The sequence below is a fragment of the Muntiacus reevesi genome, chromosome 3, assembly GCF_963930625.1.
Source record: "Muntiacus reevesi chromosome 3, mMunRee1.1, whole genome shotgun sequence".
Classification (NCBI taxonomy): Eukaryota; Metazoa; Chordata; class Mammalia; order Artiodactyla; family Cervidae; genus Muntiacus; species Muntiacus reevesi.
The window spans coordinates 41,861,549-41,883,606 of record NC_089251.1 but is presented as its reverse complement, the minus strand read 5'-3'; the positions used below and the strand labels follow the sequence as shown (position 1 = coordinate 41,883,606).

Here is a 22,058-nt window from a genome sequence, read left to right as displayed (position 1 = left end):
ATGCCTTTATAAGGCATATGACATTGAATTGGACCATGAATTTATTTTCATTTTTCAAGATGCTGGATTAAAGCCTTTCACGTGTACTGTTGTTCAGAACTATTGATATATATGTAAATTGTTTATTTTAGCTTATGCTCAATTTTATGAAAGTAGGGGGATTCTCCTGAAAGCAAATGTATAGATTCTAACTATAAGATTGTTAGACTTAGCAGCTTCCCTGCCCCCCCCCGCCCCCCCCCCCCAGTAAAAGGAGACTTTTATCTGGTTGATAATTCAAGAGCTTGTCAAGTTATTATTCTAAAATGTGTAAAAGCTTGGGCCTTCTTTCATGCCAGTAACCTGGCATGAAAATAACACATTATTTTTAGTGTTTGGTAAAACAGAGAGACAAAATGCTGATTTTTTTTTTCTTCTTTGTTTCTGCACCCATCTTGAATGTCTTTCTCTCTTACTAAAGGAGTGTGTTAGATTCGTAACATGCCTAGTGGAACATATAAGATGTTTTCCTCTCTGAAATGACTGTGCCTCTGCTTTGCCAATCTGAAGAACTAAGGCTCCCATCCTGTAGTGAGCAAGGATCAGACACTAAATTCACGTTGTAGCTTATGGATGTCATCACACTACATGGTGTATTTTAGAATCCACTCCCACCTCACCAAGTACCACCATGGTGTAATGTGTATGAAGAGTGCCCTTCCTGCAGTTCTACGTCTGAAACATCAGAACAGTGTTGGATTCTCAGGACATGGATGTAATAGGCTGTTTTGCTCGGCACTTCCCCTCCCCCACCATTCCACATGTTTGTGCATTTTTGTGACAGTGATAACCAGGCACTCTAAAGCAAATCCAGTTTAAATTACAAGGTCTTGTTTCAAAAAGTTTGGATTACAAAGGTATTATGAATTATTTCCCATTAGAGTGCTGTAGGATTTTCACTAAACAAAATTTAAGATTAGTTCCTTTTTGTCTTCAGTACTATCCAAATGACCTTGTTTTCTTTCTGCTTTCTGCTAGATTAACTTTCTTGTGAAGTTTATGGCCCAGTCCTTCCCCCAACTAATAGCTAATATGCTTTTTTCAGGGTATGTTAGAGCCCACCAAGGAACCACTGAAACCACTATCTGCTGCAGAAAAAATCGCTTCCATCGGTCAGACCACCACTATGTCACCAGAAATGAACACATGTACATCTGACCAATTCCAGGTAAAAATATCTGGATGTATATAGATACATTTATGCATATGTACATGTGTATATGCATATGTACACATATGTCCACACACATTGTTGTTTCCCTTAATATGTAACTATTCATTTTTTTAATATTTTAAAAATTTAGTTTCATGATAGATGTGATTTCGGTTCTTATTAACATCCTTTGAAATACAATGAGAAAATTCTCTTTAAAAAAATAGAAAAGACAGTTTGAGAACTGGCTAGTTATGGGTAAGTCCTTTAAACCCATCTAGCCTTAGTCTTTATACCTATAGAATAAGAACTCTGAAGCAGCAAAAAGTTGCTTACAGCTGGTACATTGTGTGATCACTATTACTGACACATAAATCTGGTAAGTGCTGAATTTTCAAAAAAAGAAAACATTGCATTTATACCAGCTCTTCAAGTCTGCCATTATGTGTTTTTCCTGAAGCTTGCAAAAATTTTATAAAGTTACAAAATTTAGGTGTGTTATTACATCAATAACTATTGTTTTAACAGTTTGAATAAAGCTGTTAAGTTGAAAATGATACAGCCTTTAACAAAATATTGTATGGATTAAGAAAAAAAGAAGGCTTTCTTACCCTTCATATCCTTTACTACTCTGGTACATTTAAGCACAAATCATATTTCAGTCAAATATATTTAATATTAAAAATATATTTAATATTAAAGCCTTTCCTCTCACTTTTTTCCTGGGAGAACATAGCCACTTTGGTTTGCTTGCTTTTTTGACATCGAGTTAGCAACTGACTCAGTGCAGGTTAAAATTGATTTTTAAAATATTAATATTCTTAATGAACATTACCATTTCTAAAATATATTCTTGCTGTGTTTGTCATTTCTTAACCTTAAATATCATCGCTAATTATGTCTAACACAAAACTGCATGTTTGGACACCCTTTCCCAAGATGTGTTCCACTGAACACTAATCCCCAGAATTGCTTCACTAAAGAAGGGTTCCATAGTGAAGTGAGTTCGGGAAATATTTCATATCAAACCTTAAACAACCCTTGGAGGTTCACAACACATACATTAAGGACTCTGAAAAATCCTGCAGTGAATAATCCTATTTAATTTTATTTCGTTTCTCAAATTTACTTGGTCATAGAACCCTTTTCTGTAGGGATCAGGGAAGAAGAATTTATAACACCTGTAGAACTAGTGTTTTGAAAAACATACTTTGGCAAATGATTTTGTAAAGCAGCATCCTGCTTTTTCAGGTGTGTTTCAAGAAACATGTAATATTATTGCTGTGTACCACTGTGGTTTATACTTGAGCTTAGCTTCATCGTCCCTCTGAAACCAGTTTACTACTGTCACTGAATTCGTGGGCATGGAGACCTAATGCATAAAATGCCTGGCCTTATTGATTGGGCAACAGGCAAGGTGCCTTGGGCAAAATGTTTCAGTAGGCCAAGTCTGTCCTTAGCTCCCTTCCTTTTCATTGGATGTTTATTGCACTCTGGCTATCAGCTGTTCTCACGGGCCTGCCATGTCTGTGCAGATTCCAGAATTACAGCACCTTCTCACTTCTGCCTCAGTCAGCATTCTTATTCCTACAGTGCTAGGGGTTAGGAAAGTAATTTGAGTACTGCCTGGTATGTTTTCTGGAAATGGAGCTGTTCTTAATTGGAGCCGCTTGTTACTTTTCCTTGCCTCCTCCATCCAACCGCCTCCACGTATCACAACCCCATAAGTTATTACTTATTTTATTAGTTAGCTATCATCTGTCATTTTTGCCTAGTCATACCTCTATATAATTTAATTATAGACTTGATTAAAAGTCTTGATAACCTAATAAAAAGCATGTGTGTTAATAAAACATTTTTAGTAGAAATCAACGTGTATTAATTTGATGGTTGTTAGTTGCAGCTACACAAGGATTCAGCTGCTGCCATCTCTGTACAAACATATAGACCCCTATGTACTTGTAATCAAAGGACTGTCTCCCTAGTTATAGGCAAGTATGGGAATTTTCAGCGACATTGAAGCATATCTAACTTTTTTGCTAGAAGATGGAACTTGGTCTCTTATTGTTTATATTTTTTAAAAGCTCTTTTTAATCAAGTACTGCCTTTTATTCTGTTTCACGTACACATTTCTCTTTTTTAAAAATACACATCAATATTGAATTAACAAGTTTATTCTATACTTTTTATCGTATTTTTGTGATCCTCATTGGCTTTAGTTTTTAGGCTTTGGAAAACCAATGAAAACAGTATTTCCCAGTGGAAGTTCAAAGTTATTTCTGAGTTGACTTGAGCCTATGTAGGTCTGCTTTCTAACATTCAAACAGAAGATTTCAGCATGCATGTCAGAATTTTGTGCTAAGATGCCTGACCTCCATCACTAAATTGCATGATCTTTGCTTGGCTCCATACTTTTGATTAAGATTAAAATACTCAACAAACACCTGAAATGCATTCTAAAGGTTCTCCATTTAAGGTGTATTTCTTACCACTCTTCCTTGGCACACAATGTATTTATTATTTTTCACATAACATTTTGGCTGTTCAGTCTTCCTCCTAATGATAATTTTCGGGTGAAACAACCATAAACGTTAGTGCTAGAAGCTTAGCAAAATGTGTCTGCAAAGACCTGTTCAATACCTAAACTTTTTTCCCAAAAAAGCGTGTGGCAAACCTTCCTTTTATGTTTTGGCATCCTTGAACAGTGACTTTCAAACTTAGCATAGTGGCATAATTCTCACTATGACTGCATGCTTTTTGATCTGTCTATTTCAGTTTGGTACCCACTAAATTTTTATCTTTTCTTTCAAATGAGTTTATACTCATCTGTCTTGTTGCCATTACATCTCTTGTTTAGAAATTCAGTATTTTACTGATATCTGTTAATGTGGGTTTTTTTTAAAAAAAAGATAATTTTACATGGAAAAAAAAAACAGTTTACAGATAAAAAGCAGGTAGTGATACTTTTTGTTGTTGTTGACATCTTTTTTTACTGAATTTCAAAGTCACACCAATCACAGTGCCATACTGATTCCCTCTTAGTAAGGTTAGTATGTTAACCATACTTTATTTACTGCCAAGTGGAGTCAGCTCTCTGGCTAACACTTATCCACCTGGTTACCACCAGCAAATTTCCTCTCTCAGGCTACTTAATGTTGCCATTTCAGTTGTGAATTAGAATCTTAGAAAAAAGAAAAAAATGGCAGTCTAGCTCTGTACTCGTTTTACAATTAGAAAACATATTTGGAAAGACTAAGTAATTTACCTAAAATCACATGTCAGTGCTGTACTTAGGACTAGAACCAAAGTCTCCTGTCTCTAACCTTTTTGCCCCCCTCTTTTTATTATGAACTTGTCTCCTTTCATCTCTGCGGTAATCATTCATGCCACATGAAGTTGTTTTTAAATGTTCCATTCCAGTGCTTTCTCTTTGAGTTGCCTGCTTGTCAGTGCCATTAGTTAACCTGTAATTATTTAGGTATCTGTTTTTCATCTGTCTCAATTCCACTAAATTTTGATTCATGATTTAGTACCTCATTATTATAATATTGGTTGTGTCTTCAAAATGCCATACATGTCTGTGAAAAGTAAAATTCCAGAAAATCATTGAAATATTTCAAAACATCCAGGTACTTGACATCGTTTAGATAAAACATGTTAATGAAAGAGGTTTGCTTCGCTTTACCCAGAAATTTTGTTATTAGATAAATCTGAGTTTTGTCCATCCTAGTTCTAAAGGTTTTCCTGATTGAGAAGTAGAACAAGTTGAATCTGTTGGAATACCTAGAGCTTTTTGTTTGTTTTTGAGATCAGCTAAAGAAGATCTTTTGTAAATATTATTTATCAGTCTTGGCAGGTAGGTTATGAACTAGATTTTCACCAGGATTTTTAAAACTTTTATTTGAAACAATTATAGATTTACAGGAAATTGCAAAGATCATACAGAAGAGGTGCCTTGTATCTTCACCAATTTTCCCCACAATCACATTTTACATAGTTATAGAATAATATCAAAACCAAGAATATGACATTTGCTCAATATGCATGTATAGTTCTGTGCTATTTTTTCATGTGACCACCACCACAGTCAAGATACAGCATTCTATCTCCCTCATCAACCCCCCATTCCACCTCTCTCTAATCCTGGCTGCCACTATTAGCAGTATTTTACTTTGTTTATATCTCCAGGCCTGACTTGATATGGGGGAGACCAAATGCTGATACTAACATGCCCATCATTGGTTATCAAAGCAATTGTATTATAATATCATGGGGTTAGACTTTCAAAATTAGCCAATTCACGTTCCTTTCCTACAGGGAACAGTGTCTTGTCTACAGAGAAAAAATGATTAAAGTTTTAATAAGAGTCTACCTTACAGTGAGCAAAACAGAAAAAAAAGATGATAACATGTTGATAGTAAGAGTCTAGTAAAAGGTTATTTCAATAAGTGTTGCCAACACCACTCCCAAAATAAAAGAAGAAAATGTATTTTTTCCCCCTGTCAGGAATATTCTTAAAATAAAGCATGGATCATTTTCAAAATGTTTTGTACTACCTTCCATCTTATATTTATCATTTGCTTATTTTATCCTTATGTGTTTGGCAGTTAACAGAGTTTTTAAACATAGAATATTCAAATGAGTTCTGAGTATACTTTTCAGTACATTATTTAAAAAATTCTAATACTGATTATAAGTAATTTCTAAATTAGAGAAGGTTATAAGTTTTTTTTTAATTGTATATATATAAGGAGACCAAGTAAATTAGCATCCGTGTTTATACAGCTCATGTCTTGGTCCTTAGCAGCCCAGCTTGCCTCCAGTTCAGTATGCTACCTTCTCTCTCGCCTTGTATTCTCTGTTAACACGTTGTAAGTGGCTAATCATTTAAAATAAAATAGATCACTCTTTAGTGAAAAAAGGTCAGTGAGGTTTTCAAGCCAGTAGTTTAAATTGTGAATGGAGATCAGATTGAAATCTTGATATAGAATCAGTCTATAAACTTCTGTTTGAAAATGTAAGATTTTCTCAGATATACCATTTTTAATGTCAACAAGCTGTACTGTTTATAAATTTTGCAGTTTCAGTTTGTGTTAATATTTGTAGATAACCTCCTGAAATTGTAAATTATACCAACTTTGTCTTTAGGTATTTTATTGCCTAATGATCTTGCTATAATAGTGTTTTGTTCTGTTTTTAAGGATTCTTTATGTTGCTACAGCCTATACTGATTAATTTTGATTTTTTGGTTTTCAACTCTAGGAGTCTCTACCACCCGTCCAGTTTGACTGGAGTAGCAGTGGCCTTACTAACCCTTTAGATGGTACGTCTCTCCGTAGAGCCTCTAGCGCCAGAGCTAGAGTTAAGAAAGCGACAAAGTTCAGACAGACTTCTCTCTGCTGATTTCTGTTTTTGTTTGAACATAACTTCTTATCTTTGGAAATTCAGGCTTTCTTTCTGAATAGTAATTGCTCAAGAAACCAGCTGTTACTATTATTAACAGTATTAATATCCATATATAAGTAGTAGTAACCAGATAAAATTTTAGTTTCATCTTAAGTCAAAGATAAGCTTCTTTATTTCTCACACATATTTAGGTAGTTTAAATAACATTTTAGGTAGACCAATTTATTTGAAATTTTTTTCTGTAGTTTTAGTTTATGGAATTTTCTTGGATGCCAAGTCTTGTGTCTAGAGGCTGCTTTAAAGCACAAAGAACAATTATTTAACCAAAAACAATGTGCAAATAGATCCGTATTTATTGACTCAAAGTAGTTTTCAGACTTAATAATATTTTATAGAGCACTTGTATGCAAATGAGAAATGAATGATTTTCATGCTCCTTTTCTAAAACTTATCTCAAAATACTAGTAGGTAGTTCCAGAAATAATTGGTTTCTCCTATGACTTTAAAAGAAAATCCTGAGAAAGGATTAACTTATTCTATTAAGGTGGGGTCTTTTAATAACACAAAATACTAGGTTTCCTGTGTGTTGATATCACAAGTTTTAATCGGACTCTAAAGTACAATTATTCTTACTGCTTATACTTCATAAGTTGTTTGAGCCATGGTCTGAAACACCTGTTACTCTTATCAGCTCTGCCTTAGAGTGGGGGATCCTAGGGTATCTGGAAAGCATCCAATTGAATAACAGTGCTGAAGGAAAGCCTGGATGCACCTTTTGCTGTTGTCTGGTGTCCTATTCAGTCAAATCATCGTGCTTTTTATTAACAAAAAACTTCTTTAAAAATGTATACTATTTCTGATTACTGTTTCAGAGTTAAAGGGGAACAGTACAGCTTGAGGTTGCACATCAGGGTAGGGCAGTTACGACATTTCTATTACCTTATTTTATTTTAAACTAAGTTAATGTATTGGTGCGTGTCCTGAAACTGACAACTTTGTCACTTTTAAAATCATTCATTAGAAACCAACACTACTAACATAAAAGATTGATTTGGGCATGAACAGTGATCTACTGTTGAGTTGAGATTAAAGTATTGTTTCCCTTTAACGGGTACACTTTCCCCCTTGGTCTTTCTGGTATGGCTTCAAGTTTCGATTGAAAGAACTGAACTCCTAACTAAAACCTTACAAAGTGTTAAATTATTTACATTGTACATGAGAAAATGTACATTAAATTAAACTGTTACTTTAGAGATGTCCTTAGCAATGAAAAACTAATACTGTACACATTGTTTTAATGTTGATTTTAAAATGTGTAATGACTACTAATTATAACCTGCATGTTCAAGTGTGTGTCTTACCCCTTTTTACACATAACCCCTCCTCCCTTGGCTTACCTTCTGTGTGGCTGCCTACCAACACGGTCACTGAATTTCAAGCTAGTGGAGGTTCCACTCTTCTGAACCTTGATTTCTTTGGGCCCGTGGATGACAGTAGCTCTAGCAGCAGCACCACAATCCCAGGTCAGCAGAGTGTTAAAACCACAATTCTAGTATATTTACTAAAAGCATGACCACATCACTTGACTTTCCTATAAACAAGGAAACAAATAGATAATATTCTCTGTAATGTCTTTCTAATACTTTTCTTTCATCTATCTACTGTTATTTTCTAGTATCTGACTATAACAAGTGACTTATGTGAAAAATGTATTTTAAGGAAAGGTTTGTCAGAGTGTAATAGTCAGAGCTGAAAGTAGTTTCTAGATACAAAACAGCTAATGTTCTTTACATAGTTAAAGGCAGGGTTTTTTCCCCCCTGTAAATAGAAAATGTGATTTTTTTTCTTTTTTTTTTTTTAGAAAATGTGATCTTTTATATGCTTATTTTTTAAAGCATATTCTACAGAGCCATTTGAAAAAAATGCAAATTTAGATATATAGGAATATTTTAGTACACAGTGACGTTATAGTGTCTGTGATAATAGAACCTTTACAGATTCTAGTGTTCAATTAGTTATTTATTAATGCTGCTAAATGTATAATTAGGCTCCAAAATGTTGGAGTCTAGCAATTAGTTATATAGTCCCACATAGAATTATTACTGTTTATATGTAGCTCTTGAATAGAAAGCTTACTGTTAGTTTTTCATGGAGGGGAAAAAAAAATGTTAAAGGTGATAGCAGAAAATAATTGCTGTGAGATACTAAAAGCTAGAAATTAAAACTTATTGGAGTGCCTGTTAATGTTCAGCCTGGCAAAAGTTCAGTTCATTGACCCAAGGACTAATGTACTTTGTCATTTTCTAACTAAATAAAAAATTAAAATATAATGGCATTTTTATGTTTATATTTTATTTAATATGATTTTAATGACTCTCTGTCATCCCTGCCTGTGCTCTGGTCGTCACGCCTTTTGATCACCAGACGGCTGTTACAGTGCCCTGTAGATGCTGATGCCCAGAATGCATAGTGACGGTCCCTCTCAGTCCCTACTAGGATCAGGTAGATAGCCAGCCTGGTTCCTGAGAATTTGCTGGTTTTGTTCTATTCAACTAGATAACCCTGCCACCCACTTTTAGCAGTTCAGGAGCTATAATGGAAAATGGAGGAGGCTTAGAGAATAATCAGCTAAGGATGAGGCTGGGACCCAGGATACCCATCTCCAAGCCTGGTTATGGAAATCCGATTGTATTATAAGGACGTTCCAAGGCCGTTTTGTAGAATGACTGGATTCCTCAAATCTAATCCCCTGGTTATCATTTTCATTGTTTCCAAGATTTAACAAGCATATAAGAAACTAATCTGTGTCTGGTTTTAACTTCAATATGCTATTTCACTATTTAAATTACTTCTAAATACATGTGAGCTATGGAATGACCTGGATGAGTAGTTTTTAATACTTAATGGGGGGTGGGGGAACCAAAAAGTTTATGTATCAGTTTCCTTATTACTATAATCCCAAGAATGAAGTCAGTTCAGTTCAGTTGCTCAGTCGTGTCCTGACTCTTTGCGACCCCATGAACCGCAGCACGCCAGGCCTCCCTGTCTATCACCAACCAAGCTTCTATTTTTAATTTGCTCTCAGCTTTGTTTTGTCATGAACTGTATGGTAACTTAAATGAGGTCACTATTTTTGGATGCCTGAAAACCTGGTTTAAATTTAACTTTTGGTTACATGTCAAACTCAGTTAAAAGTCATCCATAAGAGCACAAATAATCTGACCAAATAAAGAAGTACAGAAATGACCTGATAAACAGGTTCAGTATACATACACAGCTTGGAGAAGAGCAAGCAGTTTCTGAGATTTAGAGCTGCAATGGAAGTGAAATTAGCTTGGTCAATTGTGATCCTTACTTCAGAACCTCTTAAATATTTTTGTTCTATTTTTTCATCAATATGCTCTAGCCTCTGTGTAAACCTGATTACTATAAATATGTTTTGACTTGTTTTATTGCTACTGGGTTTTGTTAAAACTTACCATCAAGCTGTAGGTGTAAACACTTCCCTGAGTATTCCATTTCACCACTTGCTTGCACTTTTTCTGACTTGTTTCTGGGAAAGTCATTTTGTCTTAGCTTGCAGTTATTTATTTTGTGTTTGAGACTTAGGAGGTTGGCATAGAATTTGGTTGGCTAGTTTTATTTCTGTAACTGAACTATGCCTCATTAAGGTTCTGTTTAAAAAAAAAAAAGAATCTTTTCCATTAAAAAAAATTTACTCTCCAGTTTTTTGTTTAGAGTAGTTATCTTGGTTTTGAAAAATATAAAATAAAGCCATAGTACTTTTTTTTTTGGTGATAATGGTTTTGGAGGGCTGGGGGAGGTTGATTTGGGTTTTGTTTTGTTGTTGTTGTTTTTTTTCAATCTCCTACTTTCCTGTTTGACAGCCAAGTGGCCAGTATTTTACAAACCCAACTAAATTTTCGCTAGCACTTTCCTGTTGCCAGTCAGATTGCAGTTGTTTATTCTGCATTATGCATTCACCATCTACCTAAATTTTGTGGTTACTTGGAATAGAACCTTTCACAGTAGAGGAAGGAGGTGCTTTGGGTTCATCTGGTCCTGCTTTACAAGCATCTGTAAATTTTTGCATTTTAGCTGCATATTTATGCTTATTATAGAAATAGAAAGGGGCTTTTAAATTGTATTTTGAAACTGTACCTTAATGAACTATTAAGAACTTGGGAGAGTCAACATTTTCTATAGCCTTCCTCCCTTGTTGGACATGGTAACTGTGAAAGCCGCTTTTGCTGGTATAATTTCTGTAAACATCTGAGATCTGTGTTTACATCTGCTAGTCAGCTACAAAGTTGGTTCATAGAAAGCAGTTCCTGATTTTCTTCTTAACCTTGAAATACCCTAAAAGGAGATAACTTGTGAGCATCAGTATATGACTCTTTTATATATAACTTTATCTGCTGATCTTAAGACTTTTTAAAGAAATGATAAGTAGAAATTGATGGAACTATAAGACATTTGTACTTAAAATCTGCTTTTCTATTCAAAACTACTGAATTTGCTGAAACCAAAGAAAGGGTAGAATTAAAAAATTTTTGTCTGATTGTCTTTATTTTCCTAAGCTTAGCATGAGTTGAAAATACTTGTTACTTGTTTTTTGTAGTCATCATATTTTATATAAATTAATATTCAAGGAAGTTTAAAAATATGTATGTGTATTTTAATGAAGTCAGACAGGAAGGATTTTACTAGACTTCTATAATAAATCTAATCCTAATGAACTCAGCTTCATTTTGAATTTTTCCAAGAAGATATTTGAACTGTTAGCCACTATATTCAGCCATGAAACTTTAGGAGTGTAATTAACCCTTGAGACGATGTTCATAACTTTTCTTTAGTAATAATTTAATTCTTTGGATAATATTTCATGTCCTCAGATAGTCAGAATGTATTTAAATTAACCAAATCATTTAGTGTATGTGAGACTTTACATTAACTTCCAAATTTGGGGGTATGAGTGAAAATACGGAGGAAAAATGGTCATGGAGATAAGGGAAAATAGAGGTTCAAAAACTGAGGTTAAATCAGTCCGTTTAAAATTGAGGTGTCATATTGTGTAACAAATCATTTTGCATTCTATTTGTAAAACATTGTTAACTTTCGTATCACAGACAAATCCAGCGCTTAGGGAGTTTCCTGTAGCAGACAGTTTTTGTTTTAGAAGTATTTGAATGATATCTGCTACATAAATGTTAGATTAATTAAGGCTATATTTATACCAAAGTGGAATTTTAAAAGTATTTTACTACTTTATAAAAACTCTGAAAAGTGGAATTTATAATTTAAAAAGTAAATACAGTGTTACAGTGTTCTAAAGATGTGTTGTACTTATAAAGACTCAGATGTTTACAGAATAATTGTCTTTTGCATCTTGGATTGTGGCTAATTGAGTAAGCCATTGCAGCGCACCATCACTGACTATCATTTTATACTATAAGGTGTGGATCCAGAGTTGTATGAATTAACAACTTCTAAGCTGGAAATCTCCACCTCAAGCCTCAAAGTGACTGATGCATTCGCGAGACTCATGTCCACAGTAGAGAAGACAAGCACATCTACCAGGTAAAAGCTAGTGTTCATTACACCCTAATTTTGAATTCTGTGTTTGAACAAAGTGCCCAGATGGGAAAGCAGATGAGTTGGTAGTATTTCAATATATTGTATTAAAATTCACTTTACATTTATATAAATGCAATGGATGCCCAATTCCAGAAAATAGTATCAAGTTATGTTTAATTATGAATTTACTGGAGCAGAGCTATTTCATGAGAGGCTGGAAAGGGCTGACAGATGTGGTCTTTTTCTCTTTCCCTACGCCTATACCCAACTTTGTAACAAAAGAGTCTGATTAAAGAATTGAGATCATAAAACCACTGCAGAAATGCTCCCCCTTTTCTTTCCTGACTACTGAGGTGATCATCTTTGGGGTCCCAGTTTGACAATCCCAGAGTCATGTAAGCTAATCCTTTCACCTCCAGGCTAAGAGAGATGGGCACAGCCACTGTTTTGTTTTCTGAATATTTGCTGATGTGTGGCACCTTTGATTTAGGTCCTGAAGCCTTGTTTTTAACAAGCCTTCTGGGATCCCCTTAGGTTCATGACCTTTAGAAAAGCAGTTTTCTCAGATACCAGGAATGTCATGGGGGCTTGTGTGTAGGATTCAAAAAACCTTTAGTTTTACATAATTAAGCTCTGGAAGAACCCACTGCTTTGACATGTTAGCCATCAAATAAGGCAGTTTCTAATAAAGTAATTGTTGTAAAGGAATGGTTATGAAGCAAATCTCTACTGCAAGAGCAAATACCAATGTTGATTGGGATGCCAACTCTGCTGTCCTAAATCTGTGATTCATTGACATTTTAAAATAAAAATATTTTTACCCTTCTTGCAGTCCAGTGATTGAGACTCCTCGCTTCCAAGGTGAGGGGGTGGGGTGCGGGTTCAGTCCCTATTTGAGGATCTAAGATCCCACATGCTGCATGGTGTGGCCAAGAAAAAGAAAGTGGAAATACTGACCTTTGCCCAGTTAGGCAGAGATATTATAGTGCTTTCTCCTGGGTAAATACATTCCATTCACATGTCAAATTCAGATTTATCTTTTAAATCAATTCTTCTGTAGAAAAACATCCATTTAAAAACTAACTTTTTTCTTTGTGAATAATAAATGCTTACCTGTCTTAAAACTTTGGCTTGAATTTTTCACATGGCCTTTTAAACTGTATTGTGTCCTGAAGTATCCATTCAATAGCTATTATTATTAATACACTTAATGTTCATAATTAAGAAAATCCATTATTATATGTTTTATAAGCAAGGCCGCCCTGAACTCTTCTCAGGAATGGGTTTGTAGTCTGCCCATTCTTGCTTAGCCACAGATTCTCTCCCTCCTTCTCGTCGCCCATTTCTTTGTTGTAATATTACCTGGCACAGTTAAGCCTCCTATCAAGCTAGTGTGGATTTTTTGCTTGCTTTCTAATTTTTTCTCTTTCCAAATAAATTGTATTTTCAACTTAATGTTCTTCTTACTCAAATTTCTCATCCATTTTTTCTATATATGTTAACTAAAGGCTAATGACTTTAAAAACAAGCAAAAAAGTGATGCTTTTTTTTTTTTTTTTTTTTAATCATTTGGGCTTTCTCCTGCTGTTTATTGTACAGCCTTTGCTAAGGGCAGTCCTAGTGTTTCCTCACGTTTTTCCCTCTGCAGTCTCACTGAGTGAACTGTAGGAATGTTGAAAGTCTCTGTGGTGAGAATTCATCGTTTGTGCCATTAGGAGGAGCTCTAAGCCACGTAGTTAACTTGCTTGCTCTCCTAACTTTTCAACTCACCCTTGAAACATTCTGTACACTGAGGCACTCTTCCACTCTTCCAACTTAAATAACTTTCAAGTTATTTTCATTGTTTTCTCTTATTCTGTACTGTTATGGGATGAACTGAAACTATAGTGTGCATCTTAGGGTTAGTGTTGTAACTGAATTGGTCACTAATACCTGCCAGCTTCACATTTAAAACACAATGAATTGAAAGGAAAAGAAGTTGCCACCTTTGAATTTTCTGTTTTGAGGAATTAACTATTCGAAAATGGTGAGAAGTGCAAATATTCACAGGTCTTACAATTAGAGGTTAATACTGTAAAGTGTCCCCATGAGTGAATCTCAGTTGTACAGGGAAGAGAGAGGGTGGTGACATAGTTTCAACAGAATTTTTTGTGTCCTTGTTATTTTTAGGTTTTGTTTCATTTTTTGTTTTTGATTAAAACAAAATTTGAAGTGTACACCCCAGCAAAATCTTGGCTTTTGTCAGTACACAGAAGATACAGTGAAAAAGCATTGAGGAACTGTAGTGTGAGGAAGGGTTAAGAAACAATGGTCTAGGTAGAGGAAATTTGCCATATAGCAAATAACATTCCATACTCTTTTCCAAGTGCCTTTACATATGTAAGAGAAAATATGTATGCTCTTCTCTTTCTAAACATAGGTTGTGAAAATTACTTACTTTTTAAAGAAATGCAAGTTCTCAGTTTTAAAATAGTTCCATCTTCTAGCTTACCTTTTCTAATACAGAGAAAAATTACTTCCTAATCCTAATCAGTGTGTAGCAGCTAGTTAATAGCCACAGACTTTTAGCTGAAGCTTATATAAGCCAAAGGACTAGTTTTCAAAAGGCATACGTGGTTTTTTGTTCTTTTTTTTTTTTTTTTACATTTTAATTGACATATATTCACATACCATGAAATTTCACCCTTCTCAAGTATACGATTCAGTAGCTTTTAGTGTATTTGCAAGGTTGTGCAACCATTGTTGTTGTTGAGTCGCTCAGTCGTGTCCAACTCTTTGCAACCCCATGGACTGCATACACCAGGCTTTCCTGTCCTTCACCATCTCGTGGAGTTTGCTGAAACTTGTGTCCATTGAGTCCGTGATGCCATCCAACCATCCTGTCCTCTATCATCCCCTTCTCCTCCTGACGTCAATCTTTCCCAGCATCAAGGTCTTTTCCAGTGAGTCGGCTCTTCACATCAGGTGGCCAAAGTACTGCAGCTTCAGCCTCAGTATCAGTCCTTCCAGTGAATATTCAGGATTGATTTCCATTAGGATTGACTGGTTTGATATCCTTGTATGTAGACCAAGGGACTCTCAAGAGTCTTCTCCAGTGCCACAGTTCAAAAGCATCAATTCTTCAGTGCTCAGCCTTCTTTATGGTCCAATTCTCACATCCGTACATGACTCCTGGAAAAACTGTAGCTTTGACTAGATGGATGGTCAGCATAGTAATATCTCTGATTTTTAATACATTGTCTAGGTTTGTCATAGCTTTTCTTCTAAAGAGCAAGCATCTTTTAATTTTATGGCTCCAGTCACCATCTGCGGTGATTCTGGAGCCCAAGAAAATTAAGTCTGTCACTGTGCAACCATTACCACCATCTAATTCCAGAACATTTGTATCATCCCTAAAAGAAACCCCATCCCCATTAACAGTCACTCCCTATATTCTACTTTTTCTAGCTCCTGGCAGCATTATGCCTTCTATGTCTATGGATTTTCATATTCTGGTTATTTCATACTAATGGAATAATACATTATATAGCCTTTTGTGTGTGACTTCTTTCAGTTAGCATATTTTCAAGCTAGCCATATTGTTGCGTGTTTTGGTACTTTCCATTCCTTTTTATAGCTGCCTAGTAGTCCATTGTATGGCTGTACCACATTTTGCTTATCCATTAATCAATTAATGTACATTTTAGTTGTGTTCACTTTTTGATTGTTTTAAATAGTGCTGCCATGAACATTCATGTACAAGTTTTTGTGTGGACAAATGCTTTCAGTTTTCTTGTGGGTGGAACCGCAGTGTTACATGGTCATGCTACACTTAATTTTTTGAAGAACTACCAAACTGTTTTCCAAAGCAGTGGCCCCGTTTTACATTCCCACTAATAATGTTTGAGAGTTCTAATGTCTCTGCATTCTCACAAGGCTTGTTATTATCTGACTTTTTGGTTATAACCATGCCAGTGGGTATGAAGTGACATCTCATTGTCATTTTGATTCACATTTCCCTGGTGGCCAGTGAAATTGAACATTTTTTTAGGTGCTTGTTGAATAGTTGTATCTTTTCTTTAAGAATATTTTTGTTGTTGTAAGATTTCTTCTGGATACTTGACCTTTATCAGATACGATTTGCAAATGTTTTATCTCATTCCGTAGGCTGTTTTTTCACTTCCTTGGTTAGTGTCCTATGAAACACAAAAGTTTCTTAATTTGAGGAAGCCCTGTATATATATTTATATACATACATATATACATATATGTGTATTTCATTGCTTACACCTTAGGTGCCATATCTAAGAAACCACTGCCCACCTCAGGGTCAGGAAGTGTTGCACTAAGTTTTCTCGTAAGTTTCATAATTTCAACTCTTACGTTTAGTTCTTTGATCCATTTTGAATTAATTTTTGAATATGATGTAAGGTAGGGATCCAACTTCATTCTTTTGCACATGGATATGCAGTTCTACCAGTGATAGTTGTTGAAAAGACTGTTCTTTCCCAGTTTCTCTCTTTTTGAAAATCAGTTTAACCATAATTGTATGGGTTTATTTCTAGACTCTTAATTGTATTGCATTGGCCAAAAAGTTAAATCTTAACTTGGGAGAGTATAAATCAAAAAGAGGTCATTGCCTTTGCCTCTTGGGGAAAGGCCATGATGTAACATTTTATTTTCAAATTCTCAAGCATTTTCTTCTTTCTTATATTGTAAGAAAACTAGAGCACATCAATTCCTTAGTGACTACAGATAAGTGCACAAAATATGAACTATGTAAACTTTCTCTTATTTTTAAATTCAACTTCAGATAGCCTTCAAGTAGTGCCTCTGAAAGAAGGCAGTTGGTAGAAACTCTAGAATAATCTTTACCAACCATTCCTTGGGTGAAAACTTCTTTGCTTTCTTTCCCCACACCCCAGCTGCACTCCACAAATGAGGAAGTGCATTTAGGTGAGATTTTACTTGTTACTGTTTTTAATAACTTTTTATCTTTACAAAAGCAGTAAGAATAGAAAGAAAATACAGACAAAGTGTTTTTAATTAAAGTATCACATTCTTACCAGTCAGATCACTATAACTCCCTAGTTCAATTCTTTGAGATCTTTATTTTTGCAAATATACACATAGAGTTGTTGTTTTATCCAAAAATGAGATTTTACAGTCTATGCAAATTGAGCCTCCTTTTGTAGTCAGTGGTCTCCATCTGTCGATTTCAGTAAATTTTCATTTCATCTAACACTCAGGCTATATGTATTCAAATTCCCAACAGTGTCCTTTCTCTCTGCTTTCTTCAGATCAATATCTAGTCTAGGACTTTTGTACTTAACCGTTAGGATTAGGTCACTTTTAACCTAGTATATCTACCTCCATCCCTTCTGTTGGCTTCTCAGTGTAACAACACTCGCTGGTTGAAAAGGTCAGTCCATGTGTCCTACAGAACGTCCCAACCTCTGGATTTGTCTATTTGCTTCCTTCAAGTAGTTTTCAAATGTTTCTCCATTTCCCTTATTTCCTATCAGCTGGATATTCTATCTAAAGGTTTGATGGATTCAGGTAAAACATTTTGGCTGGAAGACATCATAGGTGCTGTGTCACATCAGAAGACACAATGTCATTTTGACCCCATCGTGAGTGATGCTGAAATCGACTACTGGTGAGAGGCTGCCCTTTCCCGTGGAGCCTTCCAGCTGTTCACTCTGAGACTAAAAAGTGCCCCAGACTGTCTGGTTTTATTTTGGAATAATACAGATAGTCAGTTTCCCATCCACCTCATAGTTTTTCTGTGATTTAAGTGCCATTAAAAATGTAGATTTTAGGGATCGGGATGGGGAATACATGTAACTCCATGGCTGATTCATGTCAATGTATGACAAAACCCACTGAAATGTTGTGAAGTAATTAGCCTCCAACTAATAAAAAAAAAGAAAAAAGAAAAAAAATGTAGATTTTAATCAGAAGAATTTTGGAGTGTTATTCTATTCTTCTGAGAAACCCTAGAACTGAGATTGATCTGCTGATGGTTTCAGTGTGCCTGAAGCTGACCTTCATATTGGAGGACTTCAGTCCTAAAAGTCTGATGGTTGGCTTTTTCAGTTCTGTAAACTATTTTTATTTCAGCCTGAACTTAATTGTGATTACAACAGAAAAGTTCAGGTATTAAATAAAGGCCTGCATCTATCTTCCTTTCTTGTTTCATCTCCTGACTACCTTCACCTCATCCTAAGGACAAAGAAAAATTTTAGGTGAAAGAAATAACTTGTGTCCCACCAATAGAGTACCATAAAAGGGAATTGAGCCTTGTAGAGTCAACAGTTTTAAATGAACTTTGGTCGAAAATTAATATCACTATGACTGCAGCTTTCTTTCCGTGTATTTAACAGCCTAGAAAAAGTAAAGGTTGAGTTACAGTCCTGTGCTCAGTGTGAGCCACAGTTGAGACTCGGCATTTTCTGTAGTGCACTGAGGGACCCAGGTCAGCGGGAGCTCTTCCTCTCTGTCCTGGGTTCCACACGGCTCATTTCTTATATTAGGGGCATTTCATCTACAGGACCCATCAGATTTCGAGACTCCCCTCTCCCTGAGTCCTTCCTGCCTGGGTGCATTCTCGGCCTCAGCAACTGACCCTAGTGCTGCAGGCTTTGGACCTACCATCTGTATCCCAGTGGGGCAGAGGCTGGGTGTTTTTGAGCTGAGGGCTTTCTGTCCTGGAATTCCCCTTTGGGGTTGAAGAAAGCCCAAGGTGAAAATTACTTAATGAGGGCTTGTGCCAGACATACTTTATGTTGAGGTAACTGGTAGTTTCTCAGTGGGGAGGGGGAAATCTAAGCAGGCAGAGTTTTACTAGGGCTTCAGCGTTATATTTCTGCTTGGTAACTTTTTCCTTTTTTTGGCTGCACTGCACAGCATGCAGGATATTAGTTCCCCAGCCAGGAGCAAACCTGTGCCCCCGCTGCAGTGGACGCTCGGAGTCCCTAACCACTGGGCCACCAGGGAAGTCCCTAAGTAGAATTTTAAAAGTACGCTTAGGTAGATTCTTCTAACCTTAAGTAGAGCTGTGAGCTGTACACAGGTACATGTGAATGTCTCCATGGACATGCCTAACTGTAATGAACATACATAAATTCCGTGTGAGTTTTCAGAAGAGATTTCACCTCAGGCACAGAAAGCACTTAACCCCAAGGTATGACAAGGTTCAGGGACTGACAGAGGAAAAGGTACTCAGGTCCCCACAGGTTGCTGTCTGCTTTGAGAGTGGATTTTCTCCCATTTGGCCTATAGCTAGAGTCACTTTAAGACACTTGTTTTTTTTTCATTTGTCAACAGGAAACCAAAAAGAGAGGAGCACCTGAGTGAAGAAGCCATCAAGGTGATCGCCAGCCTTCCTGACCTAACGTTCATGCATGCCAAGGTGTTGATGTTCCCGACCACCTTGACACCTTCCACAAGCTCCCAAGAGAAGGCAGATGAATAACTGATGTGAATTGGACAGTTTCAATTGCTTTTCCTTCCTTCCAGCCCTTCCCTACCATCAAAAGCATACCTGCTCTAATTAAAAAAAACAATTAAAAGTTCAGCTGATTTGTTGGTAAGCCGCACTAGAAAGGTATACATAGTAATGTATATTTATTTACATACTGAAGTCATAAATTTATATTAGAAACAAATGTAAATAATCGGGGTGAACATTTTTGAAGATTTATTCTTTTTGTGTTGCTGGGGTGTATACATTTATGTCTTTGTGAAATACACTGGTGGTGTCCTTCTTACACAACTTTTGAAATAAAAAATGAAAATTAAAAACTCGAATCTCCACTGTCTATGAAATCCCCTTCAGTCTTTTCAGATTTCATTGAATGTCCCATTAATTTTTCATATTGTATATTGAATTACTTTTGCTATCATAAATAAACTCCAAGTCCCTGTTTAATTTTTTTTTTTTTAATTTTATGTGTGGTGGGTTTGTTTCAGGTCTGGCTTTTGTTACCATTTTTGTGCTCTTTTTTAATCTTTCCAATCTGGCCTATTGCTGTTTGACCTTTTGCAAGGTACTTGCATTGATTGGTCTTTTGTTATAGGGTATGGATCATTGTCAGAACTTGATTGAAGGGGTTTAAAGAGATTGTGTCTGTTTTAAATCAGTTTGGTTTGGAGAAGGACCAAATTACATGAATGTCTTACAATGAAATTTACTTGTTACTGATTTTTTTGTTCTATTGTACCACTATTTTTTGAGGATTTTGCACAGTGTAAAATGACATAATCATAGATTGCTATGGTTTAGGCTGTATATACAGTAAAAACTATGGGTTTTAAATGTTCGGGGAAATTCCTATGGAAAAAAGAAAGACATGTAGAAGAACCTCTAACAAGGTTAATGTGCATGCCTAAGGTCTTCTGAGATTTCAGTGTGTAAATTTCCTTTTAGCTTACACAAAAATAAAATAATTTAAAAGAAATTTAGTTTGGTGTCTGTACTTTGGTATCTGAGGGAAAATGTAATGAATTTGAACATTAAGTTTTATTTCATATTAATGTGTTTCAATCCAGAGGAAATCATTTGGTAGGGCTTTCACTTTATTAAAACCAAGAAGAATTAGATTCTCACCCATAAGAATTTGAAACAACCCTTTAAATAGCTGAGCTGTTTTTATGTAGAACATGAGATCATACAAGAAATTTCCATGATTCATTATAATGTATCTTTGTCAGAATTGGTGACGTTAAATAGGGATATATAGGGAATTTTTTTCTTCCCAAGAAAATATATGTATGAAACTAAGGTGAGCAGAAAATTTATTAAAAGCACTTTTAAAATATTGTCACTAGATTAGATGTTGCTTTAGCAAAGTCACATGACCCATTTCATTAGAAGCAGGCAATCAGCCCAACAGTAGTCCACCTCATTGGCTATGGGAATGTTCCGTTGGAACTCTTCTGTACCTCTGTCATTGACAGAGATTCCTGTGTTGCCAGGTTATTACACGGGCCATTGCAACAGTTGCTGGAGTGTAATTGAGGTAAGGCCTGAAGCAACGGTGCTTATCCAGTCCATCTCCTGCCATTTCCCCAAACTTTTTTTTTTTTCAGAGAAAGCTTTCCTTCAGAATAATCACAAGTCATCAGTGCCCAGTGGACCTTCTGAATGGAAAGATAAACGTATTCCTCAGCAGACCTTTACTTGTTTCAGTAAACTGAAGCTGAAGGGCTGCTTGTACAGTCCATTACAACTAAAGTATAATGGTAGCCTTCATCAGCCTAAGTTCAGAACCATTGATTAGCTGTGATACCATGAGAAAGTTAATCAACTTCTCTGAGCCATAGTTCCACCATCTTTAAAAATGGGAATGATATCACCTATCTGTGGGGCTGATGTATTAAATAATAAATGTAAAACATCTATCACATGAGGAAACCATCAATAAATGATAGAGCATAGTTCACAAAATCTATAAAGGCCCCTGGAGTCCCAGTGGATTCAAGAAGCAGTCACAGGAAACAGGATCACTTAAGTTACTGTGCTATAATTTAAAAGTGATCAAGTGGACATTTCTCAAGAAAGTGCCCCTGCTTTAATGACACACAAAGTAAATAATCGGTCTTAAACTCAACTTTTCAATAAGCCACATTTCCTTTTCGTGTGTCATATTGGCCTTTGATGTTTTAGTCACAACAGGTACATTAACACTTGGTTGTCATAGGTTAAGGTCAGGGGTCTAGTCCTGAGGACCAAAAGTCTTAGCTTTTCAGCTTTCTGTTTTCCAGCTTTTCAGCTTAGCTTTGCACCAGATCAAGGCTTGAATTACACCGGAAAGCAATAAATAAGCAGGGCTGGTGCAGGAAGAGCCTCGCGCATCTCCATGAGAATCTCAGCTACGGTAGAGCTTATTGGCTCCAAGTT

The 22,058-nt window shown here is 35.7% G+C and overlaps 1 protein-coding gene across 4 annotated transcripts in view; it reads left to right on the top strand.

Moving 5' to 3' along the window:
- The window catches only part of AFTPH (aftiphilin), a 70,722-nt gene extending 50,106 nt beyond the window's left edge, over positions 1–20,616 (top strand). For 2 of the 4 annotated variants that reach the window (XM_065929055.1, XM_065929054.1), the window contains 4 exons: positions 1,085–1,207; positions 6,455–6,515; positions 12,055–12,178; positions 19,484–20,616. In XM_065929055.1, coding sequence (XP_065785127.1) covers positions 1,085–1,207; positions 6,455–6,515; positions 12,055–12,178; positions 19,484–19,631 — 456 coding nt within the window. In that variant the 3' untranslated portion in view covers positions 19,632–20,616. Of the gene's footprint in view, positions 1–1,084; positions 1,208–6,454; positions 6,516–7,947; positions 8,122–12,054; positions 12,179–19,483 lie in introns of all 4 variants that reach the window. The other 2 variants (XM_065929056.1, XR_010662329.1) reach the window with 2 other exon arrangements.
- The last annotated feature ends 1,442 nt before the right edge of the window (positions 20,617–22,058 follow it).